Genomic DNA, 25,881 nt, shown 5'->3' with positions numbered 1-25,881 from the left:
TCGCAAAATTTGTTGTTAAATTCGCGAAAGGACTCTTTCTTCATTCTTTGAGGTGACCTCATTTTAAACACCTGATTTTACTATAAGGAAAGTACTTTGGATTTTTTGGAGATTATTTTAAGAGCTTTTCAAAAGATTTCAACTTTTAAGGTGGCTTTATGTTAGGAAGCGAGCAGTTTGTCCTTCAAGAGATGGATAATTCTAGCATACACGCAACGCCCGCAGAAACTGTAACGCGACCAAATTTTTATTTTCTCTTGTTTTTATAAAATATCTGTTCTAGTATCTTTCCTTAAATACATATGCCTACAGATATAATTTAATTTTATATAATAACAATTTAAGCAAAATATAAAAAGCACACCCTTTGCAATACAAGGTGTGGTTTTGAATTGTATCATGTTTAACGTAACTAGAAATTTCCCCAAAAGGTAAATCACCCTTATTCAATGTCTCTGTGGCGTTTAACTCGGAGTAAGTTTCAATAAGACTTTCAAATAAGTCTAGAAAATTAATATAGAGAAACATCTTTAAACGAGCATTTTCCACTAACTATATGCCAAAGAAAGTCATTGGGAACAGTTAAATTTCATGTACCCTCTCTAGAAACACGCGAGAGGACGTCACTGACAAGAAACTGTACTTCGCATCTTACAAGCACTATTCAGTGAATACTGTTACGGAAAAGAACTGCCGTGCTCGGCATATTGTCGGACAAATAGTTGGTAAGTTTGATAACCTTGACAAATCAAATATGAAATAAATGCTCTCCAAGAACTCTCCGAACAGTAAATACTCTTATGCCTGACGGAACGTTAAGTTTTGTGGAAAAGAAAGCAACGTGGCTTATATGTTCGCCTTATTACTTTCACCGAAGCATTGTCCCTCAATCCGTTAAAAATTTAAACTACTCATTACTTTTTCTTGTAGACGAATATTTTGAACTCTCTCTGCCCTTAAAGATGTTTGGACAAGATCATTGTGAACCCGCATTCCATCGTTTTCCATATTACCACCAAACTCGTACCAGTCCTCTGGTTCGACCGAGGAGCTTGGAGATCGCGTTACAAGTGTCAAGTGCATTATTATTTATACAATTTATTGCGTATTTATTTGTTGTTACGGCTGCGTAACGTTTTTATCACTAACTCTCTGCCTTAAACACATATGGAAACGATGAACTGCGGGTTCGCATGAATTCTACAGCCCCTAGAAATGATTAATATGGTGCTTCTCGCAATCTTCCTAAAACAAATTGAACTGGATGGGTCATGAAAGTGGAGAACCTTATCTTTTCAGGAAAAAAAGTAAACGTCTTAACTAATACTCTATAAGGCTTGGCACATGGTTTAACTATTATGTTGTAACTATCAAGGATTTCAAACATCATTTTTCAACTCTATAAACTGTCAGTGCTCTTCCCTCACAAGGCACAAAGCCTCTGCAGGCAACTCCTGGGAAAACCAATGTAAAAAAAGTTGCCATGGATCGCAAAGGGAGAATATGCGTCTTTGCTTATAACGTTGGTCACTCCACAAAGAATGATTCCAGCAAGACGGCATCGAAATAAACCGTTTTCTTCTGGGACGGAAATGCTGAAGGTGGACGCCATTGATTGGACATCCCTCAGACTAATAGGGGTGGGGTGGGAAGGAGGGGCGTTTGTCTTGCTCCATAAACAGCTCATTACCAAAAGCCGTATCCCTGTTGCCAGTATTCATCATCGTCACGATCTCTCCGTCCCCTCCCCCCTCGTCCTCCTCCTCGACCACGTCCTCCTCCTCGTCCACCCCCTCGTCCACCTCCTTGTCTGTCACCCCCTCCTTCGGGGCATTCCCGAGCAAAATGGCCGCTGCCACCACAGTTGTAACAACCACCGCCACCACCTGAAAAAAAAAACAAAAACAAAAAGTTACAATATTAAATAACAACCGGCTTCTGCTAGAAAGTAATTGCTATATGCACTGTGCAAACCCCTGACAATACAGCTGTAATAACGAATTTTTGCAGTAGCTTCAACACACAACGACTAAAACTGCCGGTTTTATACAGGTATCTTTTTTAGGACACCCAAAAATTTAGCTGACTTTAAGGGTGGGCGTAAGTGCCGCTGGCTTAAAGAGTTGGTTTAAGTGCCTTTTTGTTGATTTCGAGTTTCGATCTACTTAACAGCTGCACGTGGAAAAAGAGGACCAAGTTATCTTTGTTAACAATTGAACAATCCCTACCTCCTCCTCCTCCTCCTCCTCCTCCTCCCCCTCGTCCACCTCCTTGTCTGTCACCCCCTCCCTCGGGACATTCGCGAGCAAAATGGCCGCTGCCGCCACATTTGTAACAACCATCGCCGCCACCTGGGTAAAATAAAACAACAAAAAGTTAAAAATAACAACAACTGACTTCTGCCCAGAAGTAATAAACATATGCACTGCTAGCCTTTGGAAATAATAACGAACTTTTGCAGTAGCTTCAACACACAACGACTTCAACTGCCGATTTCATACGGTGTCTTTTTGAGGACACTCAAACGTGAAGGGTTTTTTTAAGGGTTGGTGTTTAAGCGCCTTATTTCAAGTTTCGATCTACTTAATAGCTGCACTTGAAAAAAGAGGACCAAGTTATCTTTGTTAACAATTGAACAATTCCTACCTCCTCCAACTCCCCCTCCTCCTCCCCTGTCTCCCCTCCCTCCTCGATCGTTGTTGTAACCGTTTCGTTCACGAAACTCTTGGTAGCGTTGCGCCATCTCCGCCAATTCATCGGGCACTTCCTACAATCGAATAATTAAAAAAATATAAATAGTAGGAAGCCAAAAGGAAATAAATATAGAGATTTTCGAAAAACATTCGGTTCGAAAGTATAATGTACCTGCTTTGAACTTTCGTCAGTCGCTATGCACCTCGTGGGAAAGAGTGCTTTTAACAAGTCCGAGCTACTGTACCTCGACCGTTCCCGGATTCGACGCGGCTTACATGCTTTTAATTTCTTCAGTTCTAAGCTTGCTACAATCCATGTTTCGTTTTCCCGCTCTTGGAAATAGTTCCTTCTCTTCTTGGCTATTCCCGCCACTTTCCGCCGCATGCGTCTACATTCGCGCGCTTTCCGCCGCATGCGTCTACTTTCCCGCGTTTGCCGCCGCACGCTTCTACCTTCCCGCGCTTTCCGCCGCATGCTTCCACTTTCCCGCGCTTGCCGCTTGCGATGTAAACACGTTTTTTGCTTTCTTCGCTCTTGTCGACGGTAACATTTTTCATGATGCCTTTTACGCCCTTCATACCGGCTAGAAGTGTTTGTCTACAGGCCTGGCTGATTTGTTGCACGTGTACTTTAGCGATTCAACCAAATTGCCTCTGAAAATCAATTTGCGTTATCTAAGATTAACTTCAAAAGCCGCTTTGGAATTAACTTTTTTTATTACTGTTTTTTACATCATTTACCTGATTAGCCTCGACCATGATGTTGATGAGTTTATGAGCTTGTCTCCAGTCCTCGCGCGTCACAAAGGTTAGCGAAGTGCCTTTTTTCCTGTAACAAACAAATATTTTTGCAGTTTAGGTAAAGTATGGTAGAAACTACAACAAGAGAGAGCCCATCAAGACACAAGAGCAATGAATATTTTCATAGTATAACCCTCGGGCCTGGTACTTTAGATGCGGTATCTACATGTATGTACTAAAAACACCATTTTACTTTGATGTATCATGTGATGTTAAAACACACGCATGGGAACTCAAGCAAGTCAACAGGACAAGTCGCAAAGTCGGAGTCCTGTGCAAGATATCACGCCTTCACTCACCCTGCCCTTCCTGTGCGACCAATTCGATGAACGTAGTCCTCGATGCCTCGAGGGAAATCAAAATTGAGCACACATCTGAAAAAAGAACAGGTCAAATGTTCAGGAAAAGTTTTCACTTGTTTGGAAGTAGCCTTGAGTGGACAACTATCACGTAAAACTAAAGCTAATTTCCTTGGTACAAAAAGGTTTTAGCCTGCGAATACTGCCGACTCTAGTTCCTCCTCTGCCTCTCTCTTCGCGTTTCGCACGTAGTAGCGGGAGCGAATGAGAGGCGGCTGTATGCGCAGGTTAAAAAGGTTTTCATTAAAAAAATTTGGAGATCTCTAGCAAGCTTGAAAATGCGAGCCTCGAGTTTGCAAGTTTGTTAGTATTGTTACCCATTTTGATTCTCACAATTTTTACGGTATAAATAATATGTCATTTGTCGAGTACTCTTCAACGAACTAAAACAATTACTTTTACAGAGCTTATTGCCGGGCTTTTAATGACCAAAATGTAGGTACGGTATGTGTAAGAACTTAATCGAAATTATGATGTACGTTTGTGATAGTGTTCTGTTGATATCCAGTTCACAGGAACGATAATATAACCTGAATTTTCCACTCTTTTCCCCTTTCGGTTTTCCCTTAGTTTGTAATAAAGCCTACGACCTTTACCTACCCTAGCTCTGTCCTCCCACCCCCTCTTCATTTCAGAACAAACTACGTCATTACTCACGTGACATCACGAATATCCAATCCCCTTGAAGCTACGTCTGTTGCTATAAGGATCCTTGCTAAGCCTGTTTTGAAGTCCTCTAGGGCTTGTTCGCGATCGACTTGTTCCCTAAACAACACTTATAGATGAGTGACATTATGAATAAGCCTTTCGTACAGACGAGTAACCGCAGAAAAAAATAAAAGCATAGATTAACGCACGCATGAAACACTTCAGAGATCGCCCCCCCACCATTTTTTCGCCCGGGGCAAAATTGGAGGGAAAAAAACGCCGAGGGCAAAGAAAAAAAAATAAATTAAAATTTTCAGGCCCAAACAAAGGCCAAAGGAAAAAAAAAAATTGGAGGGTTGGATCGGTGACAAGGACAATATCTTGATTAAGCAGCAGGCTCTCAGAACTAATATCAAAAAAATAAAAATAAAAAAAATAAAAAAAATCGTCTTCATTTTACAAGGGTAGCACTTAATAGTCTTGCGACTAACAAACCTATGGCCCTCAGATTCCCGATCGAATTGGAATTTAGAAGTGTTGGTTTTTGTGGAGGGAGAAAAACCGGAGAACCCGGGGAAAAACTCTCGGAACAAGGACGAGAACCAACAACAAACTCAACCCACATATGACGCCGGGTCCGGGAATCAAACCCGGGTCACATTGGTGGGAGGCGAGCGCTCTCACCACTGCACCATCCCTGCTCCCCTAAATGTTATTGAAAAGAGTAAGGAGAATTAGTGTTCTGAGCTACGTGTAGCCATTGTGCCTGACCTGTCTCCATGGATACACTGCACACCCTGCACTCCTGCCAACATGAAGTCACTTGCAATGTCATCAGCTCTAAGAACGAACCAAAAATGGTCATTTAGGATCAGTTAAAGGGGTTACGTCAGGGGGATTTTGCAGATTTTTGGTCTAAACTGTTCTGAAATTAGTGGAAGACAACCTAACCCATCAAAAACATTACCTTTTAACATCTAAAGGAAGATATAACCTTAACTTGCGGATACTAATCAAACTACGGCTTTAAAGATCGATTTTTTGACGACTTGCGGAACTTTTTTTACCCAAAGGAGGAAAGGATCAACTTGAAAAGTTAAGCCTTAACGTTTTCAAGTTGCAATCCATTTCCATTCGAGCCATCCGCAGCCAAAAACGCTCATTAACAGTTTCAGTGCTCTAATATACCTTATTGTTACTTATTTTCGCGGGCAATGGAACGGCCATATTTCGCGGGACTTAAATTTCGCGATTTGGCCAAAAAAAATAAGATTACGGGAACTTAATTTCGCGAAAAGTGTCAAAATACTGGTCTACATTAACAAGCAGTAAGTCTCAAAATTGGTCCAACTGATTTTAATTTTCCACTGCAACAGTTTCCAATGACATTGAACAAAACCATTTAACAAAACAAAACTTTAAAAACAGTTTAACATGTTCCTTTGCAACAAAGTAGAGCTATATATACTATATACAAGGCTAAAAACCCTATTATCTCTTAACCCTATTATCTCTTATTATCTCAAGGCTAAAAACCCTATTACCCTATTTTAACTCTTTTTTTTTTTTTTTTTTTCCTAAAAAAACAAGGGTGAAAATTTATCACAGTAGCCTTGTATATAGTATATATTTTATAAAGCGAACATTATGGACAAAGTAGAGCTAGTTTGACGACTGTACAAAGGTAATTAAGTAGTAAACTGACGGCAACGTTGAATATTCATTACGAATTATATAGAAGGGTATTAAATTTCGCGTCGTTATTTTTCGAGAGAACTTTTTTTCGCGGGTCTTAAATTTCGCGATTTTTTGAAAATCGCGAAAATTAAGTCCCGCGAAAATAAGTAACAATAAGGGGTGATTTTAAAGAAAAATTGACTATTATTTTTAGGTTTCCTGCGACACAAACATAAGTTTTGGCTGTTCAACTTGTTTGCATACTTTGTTGAAAGGATTACTAAGTGCCTACAAGTTTTAAAATGAGCCTGTTTATGTATGGCTTTGCCTTACTTGATTTTCTTGCCGACAAAAATGAGTACTTTGTCATTTTCACTCATTTCTGCAATAAACTGAAGAGTCTAAACAGGAAAGAAGATAGAAATCAGTCATTAGTGTTGTACAAGGACTTTAGTTTGTGAAATTGGTAAGCTACATGCAGAAAACGCATGTCTTCAAAATAAATACAACAACCATTCAGGTCTGAAGGGAAGAAAACGAGCAGAATGAGCAGAATGTGCTGCCTTTGTTATTACATCTGCAAATGGTTAGACCGTCAAGTCTCAGAAAAGGACGTTAATACGCAGGTCTCGTCTCCTATATCCTCAGTCTTATAGCAGGGGATGTTTAAGAGCCCACATACTATTCGCAAAAGAGTAGGGCACGAAGCTCCCAGCAATGTCATCTGGCCTTTGTGTGTAGTAAATAAAAGTATGTGTACAGCGCATTTGAAGATAAAGTCATGTATACAAAGATAAATGGAAAACGTGCAATATAAATGCATTATCATTTATTTCAACATAAATAGACCCACTATCTTACCCGTTCTTTCTTGTCAGCAGGGTCTATTACCTCGACAAGCTGAGTGACATTATGGCATGCCTGCAAATTCAAATTACAAACTTGTCTTAGTCCTTGTTTAAGAGTAATCCTGTAAGTCAAGCGGTATAAAAGCTACATTTGGGATGCTAGGTTCATCACAAATACCCATCTTCCCCCCCCCCCCCCAACCCCCTTACAAAACAGGTTTGTCAGGGTTTCACAACAGTTTTCCTGTAATTATTTATACTCCCGGGTAGAAGGCAACAACATGGCACAAGAAAAAGTGCTAGGTCTGACACAGTCATGGTATGCAGTGAATAAGGGGAGAGATCCTTGAGCCATGTGGCCCATACTGCTAGAACTTATCCTGGTTTCTGTAGCCTGCGAACAGGCTCCCGAGTGGTGTTAGGCGAGCATAGCGAGTGGGGTTATGCGAGCGGGGCCTGAGGGGGAGTACGGGGGCACGGGAGCCTGTGGACAGTCCTTTGAAACCGCCAATCCATGATACCAGATTCTGGTTTCATGATCTGATTGGTCAGACAGCTAATTTTTGACAACTGAGCGATGAATATTGACAGATGCTGTCAACACAAAGTATTGCGCTACAAGTTTGCATATTCTTGGCCGTTGTGATTGATTTTGATTCCTTCGATACCTTTTCCCCCTTGCATCGACATTTGCCGCGTGAAGTTTAGAGATCTCCTTGAAGATTTTTCCATCCGTCGTACACTCAGAAGAATTCTCCAGCTGTTCCAAAGGTTCATTGCAATGACTGGTAATCATTGCACAGGAATGAGGAAGTCGGACAAGTTGCACAAGAAAGGCATGACAATTCAGAATAATTTTCTCCACGCTGCAAGCAGTGTCCCAGCTTTCAATTTCCTCAGCTAAAATCACACTTTCTTGGTCAGGAGCCACAAGCAATTCTTTGTTTTTCAGCCTGTTGATTACGGAAACCATTGGCACACTCGTTTGCCCTGAGGCGAGTTTAGTAGTTTCTTGCAGAAACGGCAAATCCGTTCCCATTGAAAATACCCAAGTGCGCGAATGTTATGAGAGCCGATGCATTCAAACGTAAAAAAAAAAACATAATTTTTGACAGGTCTAATTACCTAACTGACAGATAACTTACAGGATACATTACAAATGGGTGGATGGGCGAAATCAAACAAAGTCTACAGGCTCCCCCTCTTCCGCTTGCTTTCGCCGCTCGCTCGCTTTCGCCACTCGCTCGCGTAACACCACTCGGAAGCCTGTTCGCAGGCTAGGTTTCTGTAGCATTAAGCGGCTAGGTATATTTCTACTCCCCCCTGAATGGAATGCTAGTCCATCACAGGGTACCCCTCCTCCATCAGCATAATGTCACTGGTACCCATTTATACACCTGGGTGGAGATAGGCACTGTGAGAGTAAAATGTCTTGCCCAAGAACACAACACAGTGACCCTGGCCAGGACTCAAACCCGGACAGCTTGATTCAGAGTCTGGTGCACTAACCATTAAGGCACCATGCCTCTCATTTGTATCCAGTGTACATACTTACATTTAAATCCAGTGAGCCCACAAACACTCTCACTGGATCTTTCATGTAATTATCAGCCATCCTTTGAACTCCTTTAGGCCAAGTTGCACTGTAAAAAAAAGTCAGCAACCAATATCAGATTTCTACTTGCAGAAACAACACAGTCATGTTCTTGTAGGTTACCACCAAAGTTTTCAGTATGAAGTGTTTTTAGTGAGTTGATTAAAGAGAAAAATCTACGACGTACAGTAGCAACCAAAACCACTGTTTCTAAAATAAACCCAGGAATGTCGCTAAGGGCTGGCTTCCAGCTAATTTAACCGGCTGAAATAGAACTTAAATCTGGCTGAAATTTCACATGAAAACAAAGAAAAAAACTTAGCTGCCAAGGCCAGAAAAGCCAGCTGAGCTTGTTGATGGCCCGGCTTAGTGTTTTCTTAGCTACATCCCTGTAAACCATTACTAAAAGCGCGCTCTTTTCAAAGATGTTAATGAAGTTAACACAAATGCAAGAGATGGGGGCTTTTTCAGCTTAGGAGCAGAAAAAATGAAGCCCAAAGTTGCTTGCTACAAGCGCCATTTTGTAATGTTAATGATTTTAGCGCTCTGCAATCTGAGTCGATATGACCTTGTATTGACAGCAATATTATAATACATGATGTGGCTTTCCAACATGCAATCTACGCAAATCATAATCGGGAGTAAAATATTTTATTTGCATATGTATACCTGGTCATAACTGTCTGTCTGTCAGGTCTGATATCAAGCAGAATCTTCTTTATCTCTGGTTCAAATCCCATGTCAAGCATGCGATCTGCCTCGTCAAGAACCTTAAACAATGCAAAGAATAACACCACGATGATTACAATGTATATCGAAGGAGATGTCAACGTGTTTTACAAAGTCAAAGCTGTATAACTTGTAGTTAAGATATTAATCTCACCAAATATGTAACACTTCTGACATCCATAATTTCATTCATTAGCAGATCATTCAGTCGACCAGGAGTAGCTGATAAAGAAAGCAAACATCTGTCAGTTAAAAATATTGAAGATCCGATACCAGGATTCATTGTAAGAAGATAAAAAGCGTTCTCTGGTAAAATATTTTAAAAATTATTACTGCTGTCTTCGACGGATAAAAATTAATTTTTATCCGTCGAAGACAGCAGTCTGGCTGTCGAAAGCTAATAATTTTTGTGACTACTGCGCATGCGCCAGTAGTCACTATTGCTGTCATGTCCATCCCGAAAGTAAGTAAGTAACAATAGAGTATACTTCGGAGCCAATCAGCACAAGAAATACAGATATGCGAGTCTCTTCGGTAACACTTCGTAACAACGATGGCCTACCGATGGTCTACGATGACAAACGAACATCTCTGTAGTGATCGATTACATGTTCGATTGCGAGATCTGTGTTTTATATTTTACAACATTCACCTCTCACAGCTTTCGAATTTTGTTTCTAACCGAACAGATGAAAGGTTTCGTGAGAATTTTTCAGCTTTTAGGTCGGTATAGAAAGTATACGACAAATTTCCCGGCTTCGCTTCGCTCTCAGCTTTGGAACGGATTGTTCGATCGCGAGTTAAGTGTTTTTATATTTTACAACATCACACAGCGTTCACATTTTCTTCCAACCGATCAGATAAAAGGTTTGGTGAGTACATTTATGCCTTTAGCTCGACCAGTTATTAGTGTGCGACGAATATGTATTGTATTTTAACCTGATTTGACCACGCGTGATAAACAACACGTGCGCTTGCCGATACTCCAACTCCATAATTGTAAAGTACATTAGCCTCGTGTGAAGAAATTGAACCCTCTTTAGGAGAATTCAGCCACTGCGGATGAATATTTTCCGCTTAAGTTTTAGGGAAATACATGATCCTCTCTCCCACTATGGTAATAATATAATATTGTGTCCGTTTACGTAGCAAACAAATCTGAGCAAGTGCCTGCTATTGACCTCTACTGTCGAATTAAATCTTCTAGTGATCGAGAAACTATCGATGTGAAAGCTGTGGTGAATCATTACGAAAATTCTTTTTTAAAGAATAATTACTCCAGAACTGTGATTTGTTAGATGTATTAAAACATAATGATCGTAAACCGTGGTAGTTCGATCAAATAAGCGATAAACTACAGTGTTCATCATTCAAGCCCTTGCAGCCTAAAGTTCAAGTCACGCAATCGCTTTAATACAAGTACTTTTACATATATATACAACTCCACAGTACGCTTTTATTTGAGATTTTAGTCTTAATATCCGCTTTTTAATTGTAATTCTAATTGTAATATTTTACTAATATTGCAACCTTTATTTACTAAATTCAGCAATAATTATTTCTTTATTGCAAATCATTTAAGTTAAGTATTTACAGGTAATTAAACAACTTCCAGGCATAGAAGATGAATGAAAGTTTCCGGTTACAAACACAGTTTTTCTCCTGTGTATACAATGAAAAAAGTTCTTTGATTGCCAATTACAAGGAAATGAACAAACAAATAACCTGCAGAGCAGTATGCCTCTCACCAAGAAAGTGTGAAGTTTTTACCGATTACAGTAAAAAGAAGAACCCATTTGTATATAAGTTAAAAAGTTCAACGCGGACACCTTTTTGAACACCAATAATATCTTGATGGGTACAGTTGTAGATACTATGATATGTAGCTGAACACTATCCACTTGACTTCTCAAGATCAGAAAATGAGAAATTCAAACCTATTGTGCTTCTATTAAAGGCAAACCAAAAGCAAATATGAATTGTTCTGCAATGCTTTGAATAATTATGTTCTGTTCTTGTTACCTATAGATATACAAAATAACGATGTAGCAACTTCTGTTAAATATATCTCACTAAGTTGTTGTATCATTCTTGTTTGATATTAAAGTTTATTAAATTAATTGAAACTGTTTTTGATTATCCAATAATTTTTGGGTTGTATTTTGGAGCCGATTTCTGGTTACTTTTGTGGGAGGCGCAGTGGCCTAATGGTTAGTGTGCTGAACTACTGATCAATTGCAAGCAGTTGGGGTTCGAGCTCTGGTGCGGCGTTTTGTTCTTGGGCAGGAAACGTAGCTCTCATGGTGTCTCACTTCACCCAGGTGTTTAATGACATGGGAACTGGCAAATTGACTGCTAGGGGGTAACCCTGCAATAGACTTGCATTCCATCCAGGGGGAATAGAAACACTTCATGCTAAGGAAACCGGGATAAGCTTCAGCCTGATGGGCTAATTAGCTCATATGCAGACTCTTCCTATTATCTGCTTGATTACCACTGATTTATACACCTTATAACACTCTGACCGACAGTTTTACAATAAATATAGCAGCATATATATGCCAATTCTACTTTCGTAATTTTCATCGTCTTAGCAGTAGTCACATGCGCCTGTAGGCGCCTATTTTTAAAATATCTGTCAGTTAAATACACTGGTAAATTCATCAACAGTGTTTACTTTTCATAATGAATCTTACAATTTAATGGAGAGTTGATAAAGTATTCTGTTGCCAATTCTTTAAAGGTACTACAACTGCGAGTCGTTGTCTACAGTACAAGTCATGTATATTCACATTTAATGAGAGAACATAGTGGGATGGCAACTCAAAAACTACAGTTGTTTAGACTGGTGGAGTTAGAGACCAAGGCAACACCTGACCCCAGGAAAGGGTGTGGTAATGAAACTACAGTAGTGAGATAGAAGATAATAGAGGACACTGTTACATTTCTGTACTCACCTATGACAATCTCCACTCCTTTTTGCACCACTTGGATTTGTCCTTTACGGCTCCCTCCGCCATAAACACAGACACTGCACATGTAAATAATATTAAGAATGTGACACGACATAGAGAAAATATAGCGGAGTATACAGTATTTCAGTATTTCAACAGAAGTACCATTGATCAGATCTTTGCTCTCAGGAATATACTGGAACAAGTCAACGAATGGAACGCAATTCTGTACACCCATTTCATAGACTTTGAGAAAGCATTCGATTCTGTACATAGAGAAAGTCTGTGGAACATCATGTCAATGTACGGAATCCCAGAAGAGCTTATCGCATTGGTGAAGGCGATGTACAACAACTTTGAATGCGCAGTCTTGGATGAGGGTGGAACAACAGAATGGTTTCAAGTCCAGTCAGGAGTAAAGCAAGGATGCGTCATGTCTGGTTTCCTATTTCTACTTGCAATTGACTGGGTCATGAGCAGGACTACAGAAGGTAGAAGAACTGGTATACGATGGAAGTTCACCTCGGTCTTAGAAGACCTAGACTTTGCAGACGACATCGCTTTGTTGTCGTCCAGGTACGTCGACATAAGAGATAAGACCAGCAGGCTAGTCAATGAAGCTGCAAGAGTCGGTCTTAGGGTCAATGCAAAGAAGTCAAAAGTCATGCGAGTGAATGCTAGAAACGACCAACGACTAGAGATTAATGGGGAGCTGGTAGATGAGGTGGAAGAATTTGTGTACTTAGGTGCATTGCTGGACAAAGAAGGCGGAACAACCAAGGACATACAGCATAGGCTAAGTAAAGCTAGACAGGCTTTCTATAGGATGCGAAGATTATGGGACACCAGTGAGATTGGAAGGAAGACGAAGGTACAATTGTTTAAAACAATTGTTAGGTCAGTTTTGATGTATGGATGTGAGGCTTGGAAACTTACGAAAACAGAAGCAAAGAAGCTGGACGGTTTCCAATACAAGTGCATGAAGAGGATTCTAAGAATAAGGTGGCCTCAGACCATATCCCACCAACAAATCCAGGAAAATACAGGAGTGAACAGAGCGAGCGATGAGATCAGATGCCGAAGATGGAACTGGATTGGTCATATAATGAGGAAAGGCAGAGAGGAACATTGTGTCACAGCTTTGGAGTGGAGGCCAGAAGGAAGAAGAAGACCGGGTCGACCGAAAACAACATGGAGGAGGATGGTTGAAGATGAAAGGCAAACAGCTGGGTGGCAGTCATGGGCGAATGTCAGAGCCCTTGCAGCAAATCGTAGTGGGTGGAAAGAGAATGTCAAAGCCTTATGTGCCTTATGGCATGGAGAGATATAGATATATATAGATAGATACAGTATTTCTACCAGCTCAGGGCTTGCAATTAACTCTTTCGCTGCTGACTTTTCTGTTGACCTTACTCCCCGGCAGTGCTGCATTTTTTTCACAGTGCATTGAATCACACAGTCACGCATCATATTCAACAATATCTTTCGTTCTATGCAAGCAATTTAATTAAGATTTTCAGGAATTGTGCCTAACATAATTCTACATCGTAAAACGCAACCTTTTCAGAAATTCATTGTATTTTGGTCCTTTCAACAATTTCGTTCGCCATCTGATAGCTTCCTTCCCAAGCGTGAAGGTTGAAACCATTGTTTTGCAATAGCCGCGTCTCAAATACTCAATCTGTTCATTGAAATTGCTTGATTCGTTAACCACAACTGTTATATTCTCGGCGAAAGTCGCTTAGAATCTTCTCCGAAGCACTCCTCGATTGAAAATTTCTCATTCGACGCCATGTTTAAATGTCCTTTGCCCGTAAACAGCAACAGTGTAACATGAATTTGTTGATAATACTCCGCCATTATTAGCAAACGGCAAAAGATCGTGCTCGTCACGCTTTCCAGTTCTCTTAGAGGGTATCTGAAGTAATTATTGATCATAGCGTCCCTACTGAAGACAGTTTCGAAAGGAAATCTGAGATTGTTTATCATGTCGAGAAAACTCGACATCCGCACTCAGAGTCACGAAATGAAATGTCGAGTTTTCTCGACAACCGCAGCGAAAGAGTTAAAAAGATTACAGATAACACATGTGAGAAACAAAGCTCAAAAATATACATGTACACATAACTATCAATTTTTATTTTATCTGTACACATACAATGTACCGGTATTTTGGAAGTGCTCAATGGAACTTAATGCCACTAGAGTTGCCAAAAAAAAAGCTTAAGTTTTCTCTAAATGCAACCAACCTTTTTATTCCTCTGTAATGAAATTTCTTGACTTCAGCCTCGATTTGCAATGCAAGTTCTCGAGTGGGGGACAAAACCAAAACACTTGGGCCACCTCTTCTCTCACGAGGTCTGAAATATTAACAGAAAAAATGATAAAGTACATTTATCACCCATTCTTGTGGTTTCCTAATTAACAACTCAAAATATCAACTTGTGTTTACGTTTCTTGTCCATCAATGTGCAAGAAAGCAGGAAGAAGAAAAGCCAATGTTTTCCCTGTACCAGTCTGTTGAAAGGAAAATAAGGATAACAAGATAGCGTAAACAAAACATTGTTCATAGTTACTTTAAAAATTAATAGAATATATATATATATAAGCTTTGCTTTTATGTCCAAATTGAGCACTCTACTAGGATGAGTCATTGCCGCTAGCATTGCGCATGCTCACTAGTTTTTCTAGTTTGAGCACTCTGGCATGGCTTAGATGATACCACAAGTGTGGGATCATTTGGGGTAGCTATACAGCTTAACCTCCATCCTAGCATCAGCACTGCACTGATGAGGCCCAGAAGGCCGAAACAGTACTGTCTGCAGTTAGATATAGCTCTTTGGCATTACAAAGCTTTGCTTTTATGTCCAAATTGAGCACTCTACTAGGATGAGTCATTGCCGCTAGCATTGCGCATGCTCACTAGTTTTTCTAGTTTGAGCACTCTGGCATGGCTTAGATGATACCACAAGTGTGGGATCATTTGGGGTAGCTATACAGCTTAACCTCCATCCTAGCATCAGCACTGCACTGATGAGGCCCAGAAGGCCGAAACAGTACTGTCTGCAGTTAGAAATATATATAAAGTGTAACATCCCTGGAAACCGGCGGCATATAAAAACTCATTATGCATGAAGTGACCAAATTAACTCTGAAGAAAGCAACAGAGAGTTGCCGAAAATTTAGTTTTTCTTATAAATACGTTTTTTTTAACATCTTCTGAACTTTAAAGGAAATTTTTAGATCAGCTACAAATCGATTTATTAGTATCATGTTAAATACTGTTCCAGGGCTGTCATTAAGGGCCGTAACCCATAACACCTGTTACGGCTGAGTTGACTCAATGTTACAGGTGAAAATGTTGATTGGTATTATTTTACACTTGCACACAAAGCAAAATGCTACAGGTGATAACTTAAATGTGTCGGCTGCTTGAAAACTTAATGACAGCCCTGCTGTTCGCCCCAATAACAAAAACTTACCTGTGCAATTCCTATTAGATCCATTCCAGACATGATTACTGGCCATGCTTGACACTGTTAAAATAAAAAAACACCCAAGATTACTGTGGGTTCCAAACAAAATATTTCACCCGGTGGCACCAAAGGAAAAACAAAATGAAACTGAATTTAGAATTTCAGGCTACAGTACTATTTAGAGTTGACAGCACCATAATCTAAAACTCAACATGCAAGGTGTTAACAAATTATTAAATAATCGTAGTCATCATTTACTAATAACAGTAAATACTGTCAGAAGAATGAAGGAAGGCCTCCTTATTTTACAAATGCATCAACACACAGTAATGTAAGACCTTACTTAAAAACAAGACAACATGTACTGTATTTTAGGAGAACTGTCTTGATTCTCATGAGAAAAATCTTATTATTTTTCTTGATATAAAAAACACTATTTGAACAATACACAAACTTTAGTATCAATTTGAGAGCAGGCTGAAAATTGTGCATCGACTAACCTGGATTGGAGATGGCCTTGTAAATCCTGCTTTTTCTATTTCTGCCATGATTTCAGCTGCAACACCAAAAAAATGCACAGTCAGACATAAAATAAATTATAAAAGCCATGTCAAACATTGAAAGATGTGTATGTAGGTTGGCTCTCAGTTTTCACACACAAGAATGAGAAAACTGACAGCTTTTACATTGTAGTTGAAAGTTGAAAACAATTGCATGTCCACAGATGTAGCTAAGAAATCACTAAGCCAGCTCATTAACAAGCCCAGCTGGCTTTTCTGGCCTTAGCAGCTCTCAAAGTTTACCTAAGTCTTTGTTTTCATGTGAAATTTCAGCCGGATTTAAGTTCTATTTCAGCCGGTTAAATCAGCCGGCAGCCAATCCTTAGCGACACCCCTACATGTCATAACTTAAGTCGGTTATTTATTTCGAATGATGACACCAGCCCAAAAGTACATGTACCGTAATGATTCAATTTAGCACCCTCCTTCCAATGAGCTCCCCCTTCCGAATAAGTGCCTGACCCTCCGAATGTGTTTTTGTCAATAAGCGCCCCTATTCCAATAAGCGCCCCCGTTCTAAGAAACGCCCCCATTCTTATAAGCGACCCTACTGTGGCTAACTGCCCCTATTGAAGTCATCGACGTCAAATAGATAAACTCATGAACATTCACCGTACCATACATGTATATATTTACCGCTAAAACTCCTGAATGAACAATTCTTTTAAAAGTAACTGAACTTTTAACAATTTGTTACTGTTACAGTTTCTGTTAATTTCTCAAGAAATTAAATAAGCGCCCTGTCACGAATATCTTCGAATATCTTCGAATATCTGTCTTGAGGTGCCAAAAGTAAATAAGCGCCCTGAGTGCTACATTGAATCATTACGTTACCTAAAATAATAAATATTTGGCTGGAGCCAATTATTAACAATCCCATCTTGTAGATAGCATACATGTAGTTTGCAACCTTTTTTGAACAAAGCAAATAAAAAATTCAAATTGAAATTAAAAATTCAAATGTACAAATATCTCCCCCCAATCTCTCTTTCTCTCTCCTTGTGCAGTAACCAGAGCCTAACTTAGTCATAAATGTAAATGCTACAGTACTGTACATTCAAGGGTTAAAACTCATAAAAGACTTACGAAAATCAGCATAGGCTTCACCAAATGTTCGGACAGGATTGGGAATATGTCTGTCTTGGACAGATTCTCCATAGTTTTCCACCATGATTTTGTTGTTATCAGATCTAAGCAACAAAGAAAAAAACAACAACAAAAAGTAAAATGGTGAATAAAGACTTTCTTTCCTAGGTTGGAGTACTTTCACAGCGTACTGTTTATTATGCTGCACAAGATGGTTCTAACTTTTAAGTCTGTGAATGAAATCCTAGTGTGTGACTATTCAAACAACCCTCCAAGTTAACTTTTTTCCTTAGTGGCCATTTGGCGACTATCTTTATATTTGAGTGAAGTCACCAATAGAAAATTTTGGTTGCCAAAATATTACTAGTCATAAGATCTTTAAATCTACACACCAAAAAGCGTGAATGAAAAAGAATGAAAATGGTCACAACTTGGAGGGTTGTCAAATATTGAGCAGTTCTTTCATGTTGTGCTGTTTATTATGCTGTAAGAGATGATTCTAACTACAAGACTGTGGATAAAATCCAAGTGTGTGACCAATTCAACAAAACATATTGAGCAGCACTTTCACGTTACAACTGCATGTACTCTGTTTGTTACCATTTAATAAGCTACTACACAGTGTCAAAAGTACAGCCTGAGAATACCTGAATTTTTCTACTTCCTCTTCATCCATGTTTGCAACTGAAGGATGCTCACGATAGAACACTTTCTTTATGGGTGGGAGAGCTAAATGTTGCAAACAAAACAACATCTTACAGTTTTACAAACCATGCCATTGACACTTTACTGATCAATTTTTAATCTTTTCGACAACTTTCTGATGGATTTTGTTTGATATGGCTAATCATTAAGTTCTATGTTCACTCTTTGACAACTGTCAACCCTGCCCCCCTCGCTTCTTGCAGTTTGATTGGTCATTTGAAACAGTAGCCATAAGAAAGTTGTCAAAGATTATTACTTGAAATTTTTGCGACACGTTAATTTCACAAATTTCGTGATTCCAAAAAACAAAACACAAACACCTTAAGTGACTCACATTATGTCAATAATCAAGAAAGAATAAGTTGTACCACTGGAGGAAGGAATCTTAATGTAAATGGATGTTGTCGTCAATTGACTCAAGAACAATAACTCATGCACGTACAAGCACAACCTACTTGTAGACATAGTAAGAACTTTGTTGTTGCTATTGCCAATCGCGTTTTGTTAATTTTGACGTTATTGTTTCTTTAAAGAAGTCGTTTTGTTTAATTCAAGGGCATGTTAAATAATACTGCCATGGAAATGTATATTGTGTCTTACTCAAAAACAAAAAATTAAAGTGATTCAAAATACAAAATTTCCGCAAAATCACGAAATTTAAGTGTCGCGAAATATGCGCACCTCAAAATTGCTCAAAATCCACGAAAATTTCATGTAATAAGGTAATAAAATAAACTTTGTCAGGAGGCAACAGTATGCATGCTGGCATAAACTTTAAAATGTGAGTATTAAGTATTAGCATGATCATTATTGTCAGTGGTAATTTGCACTCTGGGCCATTATTCAAGATCATTGTTACCACTCTTCATAATAATTATTATCACATACAAAATGAATTAATTTAAATAACTATTAATTAACATGCTTACAGTACTTACTTGCCCATTTAGCAGCCTCTCTTTCTGCCTGGTTTTCACGAAGCTTAGCCCATGGAATGGGTTTAGGTGGAGGTGGCTTAGAGCTGGAAATAAGAATACAATCTTACAAATTAACATTGTTCATGTACATTAGACTACATATACATCTATATGTGTCGCACGTAAGTGGGGTTTCCAAATACGTGTAATGTATGGGTCATTTTATTTTGACAAAAGGTTTTGTAGTAGTAATTTGAGGCAATAAGTGAAAATGTGTAAATAGTGATTATTTTTTTTTTTTTTGGGGGGGGGGGGGCGGGGGGGGGGGCGAATGGAAGAGGCTTTCCAAGGGGTAAAGGCGACAAGCGACATGACCCTGAATACTGGCAACACAAGAACATTTTAACAGTGACAAGCGACATCAATACAGCACTGAAATGCGACAGCGACACAATGCGACAGCAACACAATAATAGCTGTCGGGTTTTTTTTGTTGGCTAGGCGACATCGGTTTTCAGAAACATGCAACATTGCGACACAGCTACCCCCCTTGGAAGGCCTCATGGAAAAAGACAGCATTCTTTTAGGGTGTGGTGTATATTATGATTAGGAGAAGGGTCTACATGTGGACATAATGTGGATATGACAAACACTATCCACTGTACTGTTAGTCACATTTGGAAAGATAAAAATAATTAACATTGTACATATAGTATTTTTACATGTAAACACTGGAGAAACACACCTTTCACTTGAAGTACCATTTTCTAAGGAAAGACCTAAAAATAAAAATAACAATTGAGAACAAATGTACATAATACAACAAAAAATATGTAAAAGGAACTGGTGTATCAACAACATTGTATCAGTTGGAATGAATGTTTATTCGTTTGTCTCACGATAGAATCGCTTTGAGATGTTGATCGTGATGTTTCGACTGCAATACTGCTAGTCTTCATCAGGCGATGAGGTCGATTGTTTACGTGTCGCTATTTATGCACGTTGGTTCACTGTGATTGGTGCATTTCGATCCTCATTATTATTCCGACTAACAGATGATGTTCCCTCATAGGTCCGCTTTGTAGTTGAACGGCTGTTGTGTTTTCTGATCGTAGGTATCCATGCTTCAGGAATTTCAATTCCGCTGTCTCTATTGATGTTATTAGGATGAAGTCTTATTTGGATAGCCTCTTTGACCCTGCGTGTGTATCAGTGAGGGTCACGATCAATAAACTTGACTTGATTCCATAAAGGAAAATGCCCTGTTTCGTTTGCATGCTCCGAAACTGCTGAGGTTTGTGTATGAGCAAGCAGTATGTCTCTGTCGTGTTCTTTTATCCTGTCTTGCTCCATGTATAACCTATATATACTTTGCCGCATTCACACACATTGTATCAGTTCTTGGTTTATTTTATGATACAGTGTAGATGCTTGAAAACATTGTGCCTGATTTACTTACAATAATTGTTATTGCACATGACTTACACTGCTGTATATTAATTTATTAAATCATTGCACTTTTCAACAACATGCGAACTCTGCTCAATCATGGTTTTGCTGCTGTCAATCATCCAAGCGGACCTCTCAGGAAATGTAGAAGTTCACTTCAACCAGGTTAAAAGGTCACACCTGTCGGCTGTTATTGGTAGCTTTCAATCCATATTTTTTGTTTCTGTTTTTCGAGGTTCGTTGGTTGTCACCAAATATGATTGACAGCAGTGAAAAACGCAATGGTTAGTTGGGTTTGAACTTCAAAGTTTGTGTGTTACTGAAAAGCACAATAATTTAATATCTACATGCATAACTTAAGTCATACCTCCCATGGGGCCAGTGATTTCCTGAATCAGCTCTTTGGCTTTTTTTATCTGATCGTCATTGCCAGATATTTCAACTGGAGTTTCGTCGTAAGTAGCATCATTTGTCTTCACCTGTTTACAGTGTTGAACACAGAGACAAAATTACAATTTAATCCAAATGAACTCATCTGGGTGTCATGCCTCCAAACCAAACCATGCAATCTGGCTCAGTTGTTCACAGGGTGGATAATGAATTGTTCGTAATAATATTAGTTTGACAAAAACATATCCGACCTACGAAAAGCCATGGCAAGCGATGAATGTCTTTTTTATTATTTTTTTATTTTATTTTGACCAATTAGAATTTCTTGACAGATCTGAATGGTGATTCCCTTAATTGTTAAATCAGTACAGGATTTTTTTGCAGTTATCTACTCAGATTTCTTTCTTGAGATGACCAGTGAAAGGAGTGAAATATGGCATCTCTTGAAAAAACTGTGCTTGTAATCTACCATACAGAAAAAGATGGCAGCGGTACATTTTACCACAATACCTTGCAAACCTCACAGCCAGTGAGGCACGTTTCGGCAAAATTTATCTTCGTACTAACAACATTGTTCATGCAGGGTTTGGAGTTTTTAACTTTTCTGTGCACTTGGAATTATAGGTAAATGTACCAGTCACCACCATTTCCTGTATGGTGGATGAGACATTATAAAACCTTGCAGCCTACATTTTTTTAAAACTGAAATTAACACTGATTAAAAAGATTTGTTAACAAAACAATCACATGGATCACTTCAGTGACCTTTCTCAGTTAAGTTTAATTAAACTAAATTACATAGTTATCTAAAACTTTTATTACAAATCTTTATAATAAGTGGTTACAGCATCTGTCTATTCAGACTCTGCGCTTCTAGGCTAACAGCCCAATATATGCCAGAAGTGGACATGATGGGCCAATGCTCATTGACTGGTCAGCAGTTATATTATCGCTTTCGGTACATGTAAGCACCTGAGTGCGAACACATGCCGCTGACACATAATCTGATGGGGTATTAAACATGGCATGAACAGTGGTCAAACATTTGAAGTTTAGCAGAGCTTAATGCAAACTTTTGCACTCAAAATGCTCACCATAAACATTGAGTACAGGCGAAACTTTATACTAGAAGTGATTCTGGTGAATCTGCAAAACGCATATCGACACATATCAAGATCAATTTTTCGGAAGAAGTCTCTACCCACCATCGAATCTTTCCGCCATTTCGAAACCGGAAATGTTGCAGTTGCCGTTACAGTCTGCCAAACTTCAAACGTTTTATGAACAATCATGCCACATGAAATGTATCCAATTACACTGTAGATCATGTTTCGGCGGCACATGTTCACGCTTAGATGCAAGCGACGGTAGTTATTAAAAATATAATTATTTATCTCATCAACTCATAGGAAACAAAATTTTAACTCAGCATTTTCACATTCTATCGATGGTCTTCTAAGCACACACCTTTATGTAGGCTCCACTTTGTTCCTGAATGTCTCTTATCTTCTGACCACCCTTGCCTGGAAATGTTCAAATAATATGCATAAAATCAAGGGGAAGGGAGTACATTTCGAGATAAATGACCACTTATTATCTGATCTCAGATTTGGCCAAAAAATCGAGGGGACATTGTTGCACGTACATGTATGCCTTCAATAATAACAACAACAACAACAACAACAACTTTATTTGCACCCTTTACATTCAATTAAATTAACAATACAATAATAAAAGAAATAAAGTAAAGTGCATGGCTGCCCAGAATAACCACGATTGGCTAACAAGATTGGGCAGTTGTATCTGAAATTATTATGCAGAAATTACATTTATGCTGAAATTATTATGCAGAAATTGCTTATAGAGTCCTTATACTAGGTACATGTACATGTAGTGCAGTATCCCCAGGGGGGTACTCCGGGATCAAAGTGACGGGGATGATCAAATGGAGGCAAAACTCAGGACCCAAAAAAATCCCTAAGTCTCCCGACATTACCCAAAAAAATCCCTGGACCAGAAAAAAAAACGCCCAAAAAAATCCCTAGTCAAATTACCCCTAAATTGCCAAGGCCGCGCCAAGGCACTTTAGTTTGATTTTAATACCCAAAAAAATCCTCTATTTAAATCAAGTCACCCAAAAAAATACCTACCAAATTCGCCTACCCAAAAAAATCCCGGAATCGAAAATTTCGACCCCCAAAAAATCCTTCGCACATCCCCGTCACTTGGATCCCGGAGTACCCCCCCTGGGGCAGTATCACTTTGGTATTCTGCACATTATTGCTCTTGTTTTCTACTTTCTGTGTGGAAAATAATCCCCCCTCACATGAAAAGAATGGGGCCAGCCCCAAGAAGGTTCGTATATAGTATAGGAAGGAGAAGAGATCTGCATATGAAAAGTGCTACAATAGGAACAACTTGACACAAAAAGCTTACTAACCAATAATATAGCGAACGTCATTTGAAGGCACCATCATCTCCGTACTGTTTCTGTCGCGTCCTTGACCTCCACGAGAGCGGCCAAATCCCCTTGAATTATCCCTTGATCCTCGTTCTCTCCAGTGGCCGCCATCATTGCTTTCATCCCGGTCGCCTCTCCACGAGTTGTCACAGCGATTGTCGCCACGTGAGAATTTGGAGTTTTGATTTCTGTTGCCAAAACCACTATCCCCTCGGCCAAAGCCTCCAGAATTCACCTCCCTGTGGTAGCCATTGCTCTTTCCTGGGCTTGAGTAGTCGTTTCCACTTTCCGTTGAGTTTCCAAATCGATTGGCGCGTCCGAGTCCAAACCCGGGTCTTCTTGCATCAGAGAAATTTTCGTCTCCGCCGGTCTTGTCAAAGGAATTGTACCCGCCTCTTCCACGAGGTGGAATGTATGCATTGTTGGAAATGCTGGTGGAATCTTCTCCTTCCTCTTCCCAGTCGCTCATTTTCGCAGCGATTGATGTTTCGTGAAGCCGCGAAGGTTGAGGCTTGGTTGAAAATCAGTGCAAAAGGTTTGTTTCACACTTTACCGGAAAGCCGCCATGTCTGTTTGTGAACTCACAAAGGCCTGTGGGATATATGGGCCCAGTCTCCCAAGACATTCGCTCGGAGGCGCGCAACTCAAGAAGGTAGACTGCTACTGAAGTAGACTCCGAGTTGTCTATTTATTTATCGCAAGTTAATATTTGGCTTAAATGTACAGTTCATAAATCCCCGTTCACAATAATGTCCACGCAAAAAATCATTTGCTTCGAGTGTTATCCTTAGAATGAGCAAGAATAATTATGCAAAGCGTTCATTGATCCAGTCCCTTGTACTAACTATGATCCTAGCTGCCCAGCATAGTGCTAGCTGACTCGTCCCCTGTCGTCTTCAGTACACATCTGCCAGTACTCATTTGTAAAAGTTGCTGTAGTTGTAACATTCTTTAGTCAATCTTTGGTAGCCTACATGAACTCACCCAGGGAATCTCCGTTGAAAATGGTGATACCAATCTCCCAGAGGGTGTTTGTTGACTTTTTTCAATAAAGTAGCAAACGCGTTAAAATAACTACACAGGCGCCTGCTACGCATGCTAAAATGAAGTTACTGATATGACTTGGTATCTGCAAGAATTTTGTGGTCTTTTATTCGAAAAGAAGTCCTTGTAAGAACAATCTCACGTTTGCACATATCATGGCGAACGATGGCCGAATGCTCAGGATTAAAATTGAAATCGTGAGTTACCTGGATTAAATTCTGGATTAAACAAGAAAACATTGCAATCTCCAAATTAACCATTTGGCCTGCACGCCGAAGCAAACGGCCGAATAGCTAGCTTTCCACTTCCACGATATTCTAAGCAAAGGTATTTCAGATGTGTGGATAATGCAGTGACGGATCTAAGCGAGTTAGTGCGTTGGAGTCCGGATTGAGTGGTACTTTATTCTCACAGTGCCTCTCTCCACCTTGGAGTATAAATGGGTACCAAGTACACAGTGCGCGGTTGTGCATGGTGTGCACGTTGTTGGCAACCCAACAAAGTGACGAAGGGAAACCGTACAACTGACTAGCATCCCATTTAGGGGGTAAATAAATATTTCTTTTGGCTTCGAAGTCTTCGAATTCTGTGTTATAGATTAAATCGGAGTTAGGCGCCCACCAGATAATACAGTACGAGATTGAGTACGAGTACGAGTTTTCAAACCAAGTTCATGTGCCTCCTATCATCACTTATCACATCAATCTTATCCCTAACGTTTATTTATGTGTTAGTCAGCAACAGGGAAGAGTTATAGTTTGGGGGATACAATTGTGTCGAAATTCCAAAGTTGTACTCGTACTCGATCTCGTACTCGTAGACAAATCTGAAAGTCGCTAATAATAAGCCACTCAGGCTGGCGAAGAGGTACCTTGTAAATTTGCAGGACAATACATGTCTAAGCAGTTAACGTTAAGGTATAAAATGAAGGCTGAGTTCAATTTCTAGCTACCAGGTTGAAATAATCAGGTAATGAAAATTGCCAAATGTACACTGTTTTCCGTATCAGTCATGAAATCACAATTTTTCGAACCCTTGATATCGCCGAACCAAAAGTTCGTTTCCCTTGGATTGTCCTCTCTGACTCAAACACTACAGTATGTACATCAACATATATTCTAACAAAAACTTACATGTATCCTGGAAACATTGATATGCCAGGCCCGTAGAGAGGGGGGGGGGGGGGGGGTGCGATGGGTGCGTCCGCACTCCCCTAGGATCCTTGGAAGTCCGCTCATTGTCAACCTCGTTCCCAGGGCTTTTCCCTTGGTAATTTGTTGGCTCATTGTGAAAAAAATTAAATAATAAATAAGGGCAACTGGTATTTCTGTACTTCGACTTTTACATTCAATATGGTAATTTGGGTTGATGGTCCACCATTTGTAGATTCGTGTGGTATATTTTGGACCAAACTGTGTGATTCTAGGTTACATTCAACAATACATTCTACCTAATGTCCTTCATAGTCGAACCGTTCGACGTGCCATTAA

At 39.5% G+C, this 25,881-nt stretch overlaps 1 protein-coding gene across 1 annotated transcript; it reads right to left on the bottom strand.

Annotated features, from left to right (window-relative positions):
• Positions 1–226: 226 nt before the first annotated feature.
• On the bottom strand, positions 227–23,919 carry LOC144645297 (putative ATP-dependent RNA helicase DDX43). The gene is made up of 24 exons (XM_078504818.1): positions 23,327–23,919; positions 22,354–22,409; positions 20,864–20,975; positions 19,793–19,826; positions 19,069–19,151; positions 18,073–18,154; positions 17,426–17,529; positions 16,280–16,335; positions 15,786–15,839; positions 14,756–14,820; positions 14,553–14,663; positions 12,307–12,380; positions 9,504–9,571; positions 9,290–9,390; positions 8,582–8,669; positions 7,040–7,099; positions 6,512–6,579; positions 5,273–5,341; positions 4,511–4,618; positions 3,794–3,868; positions 3,435–3,522; positions 2,647–2,767; positions 2,268–2,351; positions 227–1,802 (listed from the first exon to the last, which is right to left on the bottom strand). The coding sequence occupies exons 1-24, from the start codon at positions 23,814–23,816 to the stop codon at positions 1,687–1,689; spliced, it is 2,367 nt and encodes a 788-aa protein (XP_078360944.1). The 5' UTR covers positions 23,817–23,919; the 3' UTR covers positions 227–1,686.
• Between the last annotated feature and the right edge of the window lie 1,962 nt (positions 23,920–25,881).

The sequence above is a fragment of the Oculina patagonica genome, chromosome 3 (assembly GCF_052425735.1).
Source record: "Oculina patagonica isolate OP01 chromosome 3, crgOcupat, whole genome shotgun sequence".
Lineage (NCBI taxonomy): Eukaryota > Metazoa > Cnidaria > Anthozoa > Scleractinia > Oculinidae > Oculina > Oculina patagonica.
The sequence above is the reverse complement of the archived record's forward strand: the minus strand, read 5'-3'. Positions and strand labels throughout refer to the sequence as shown.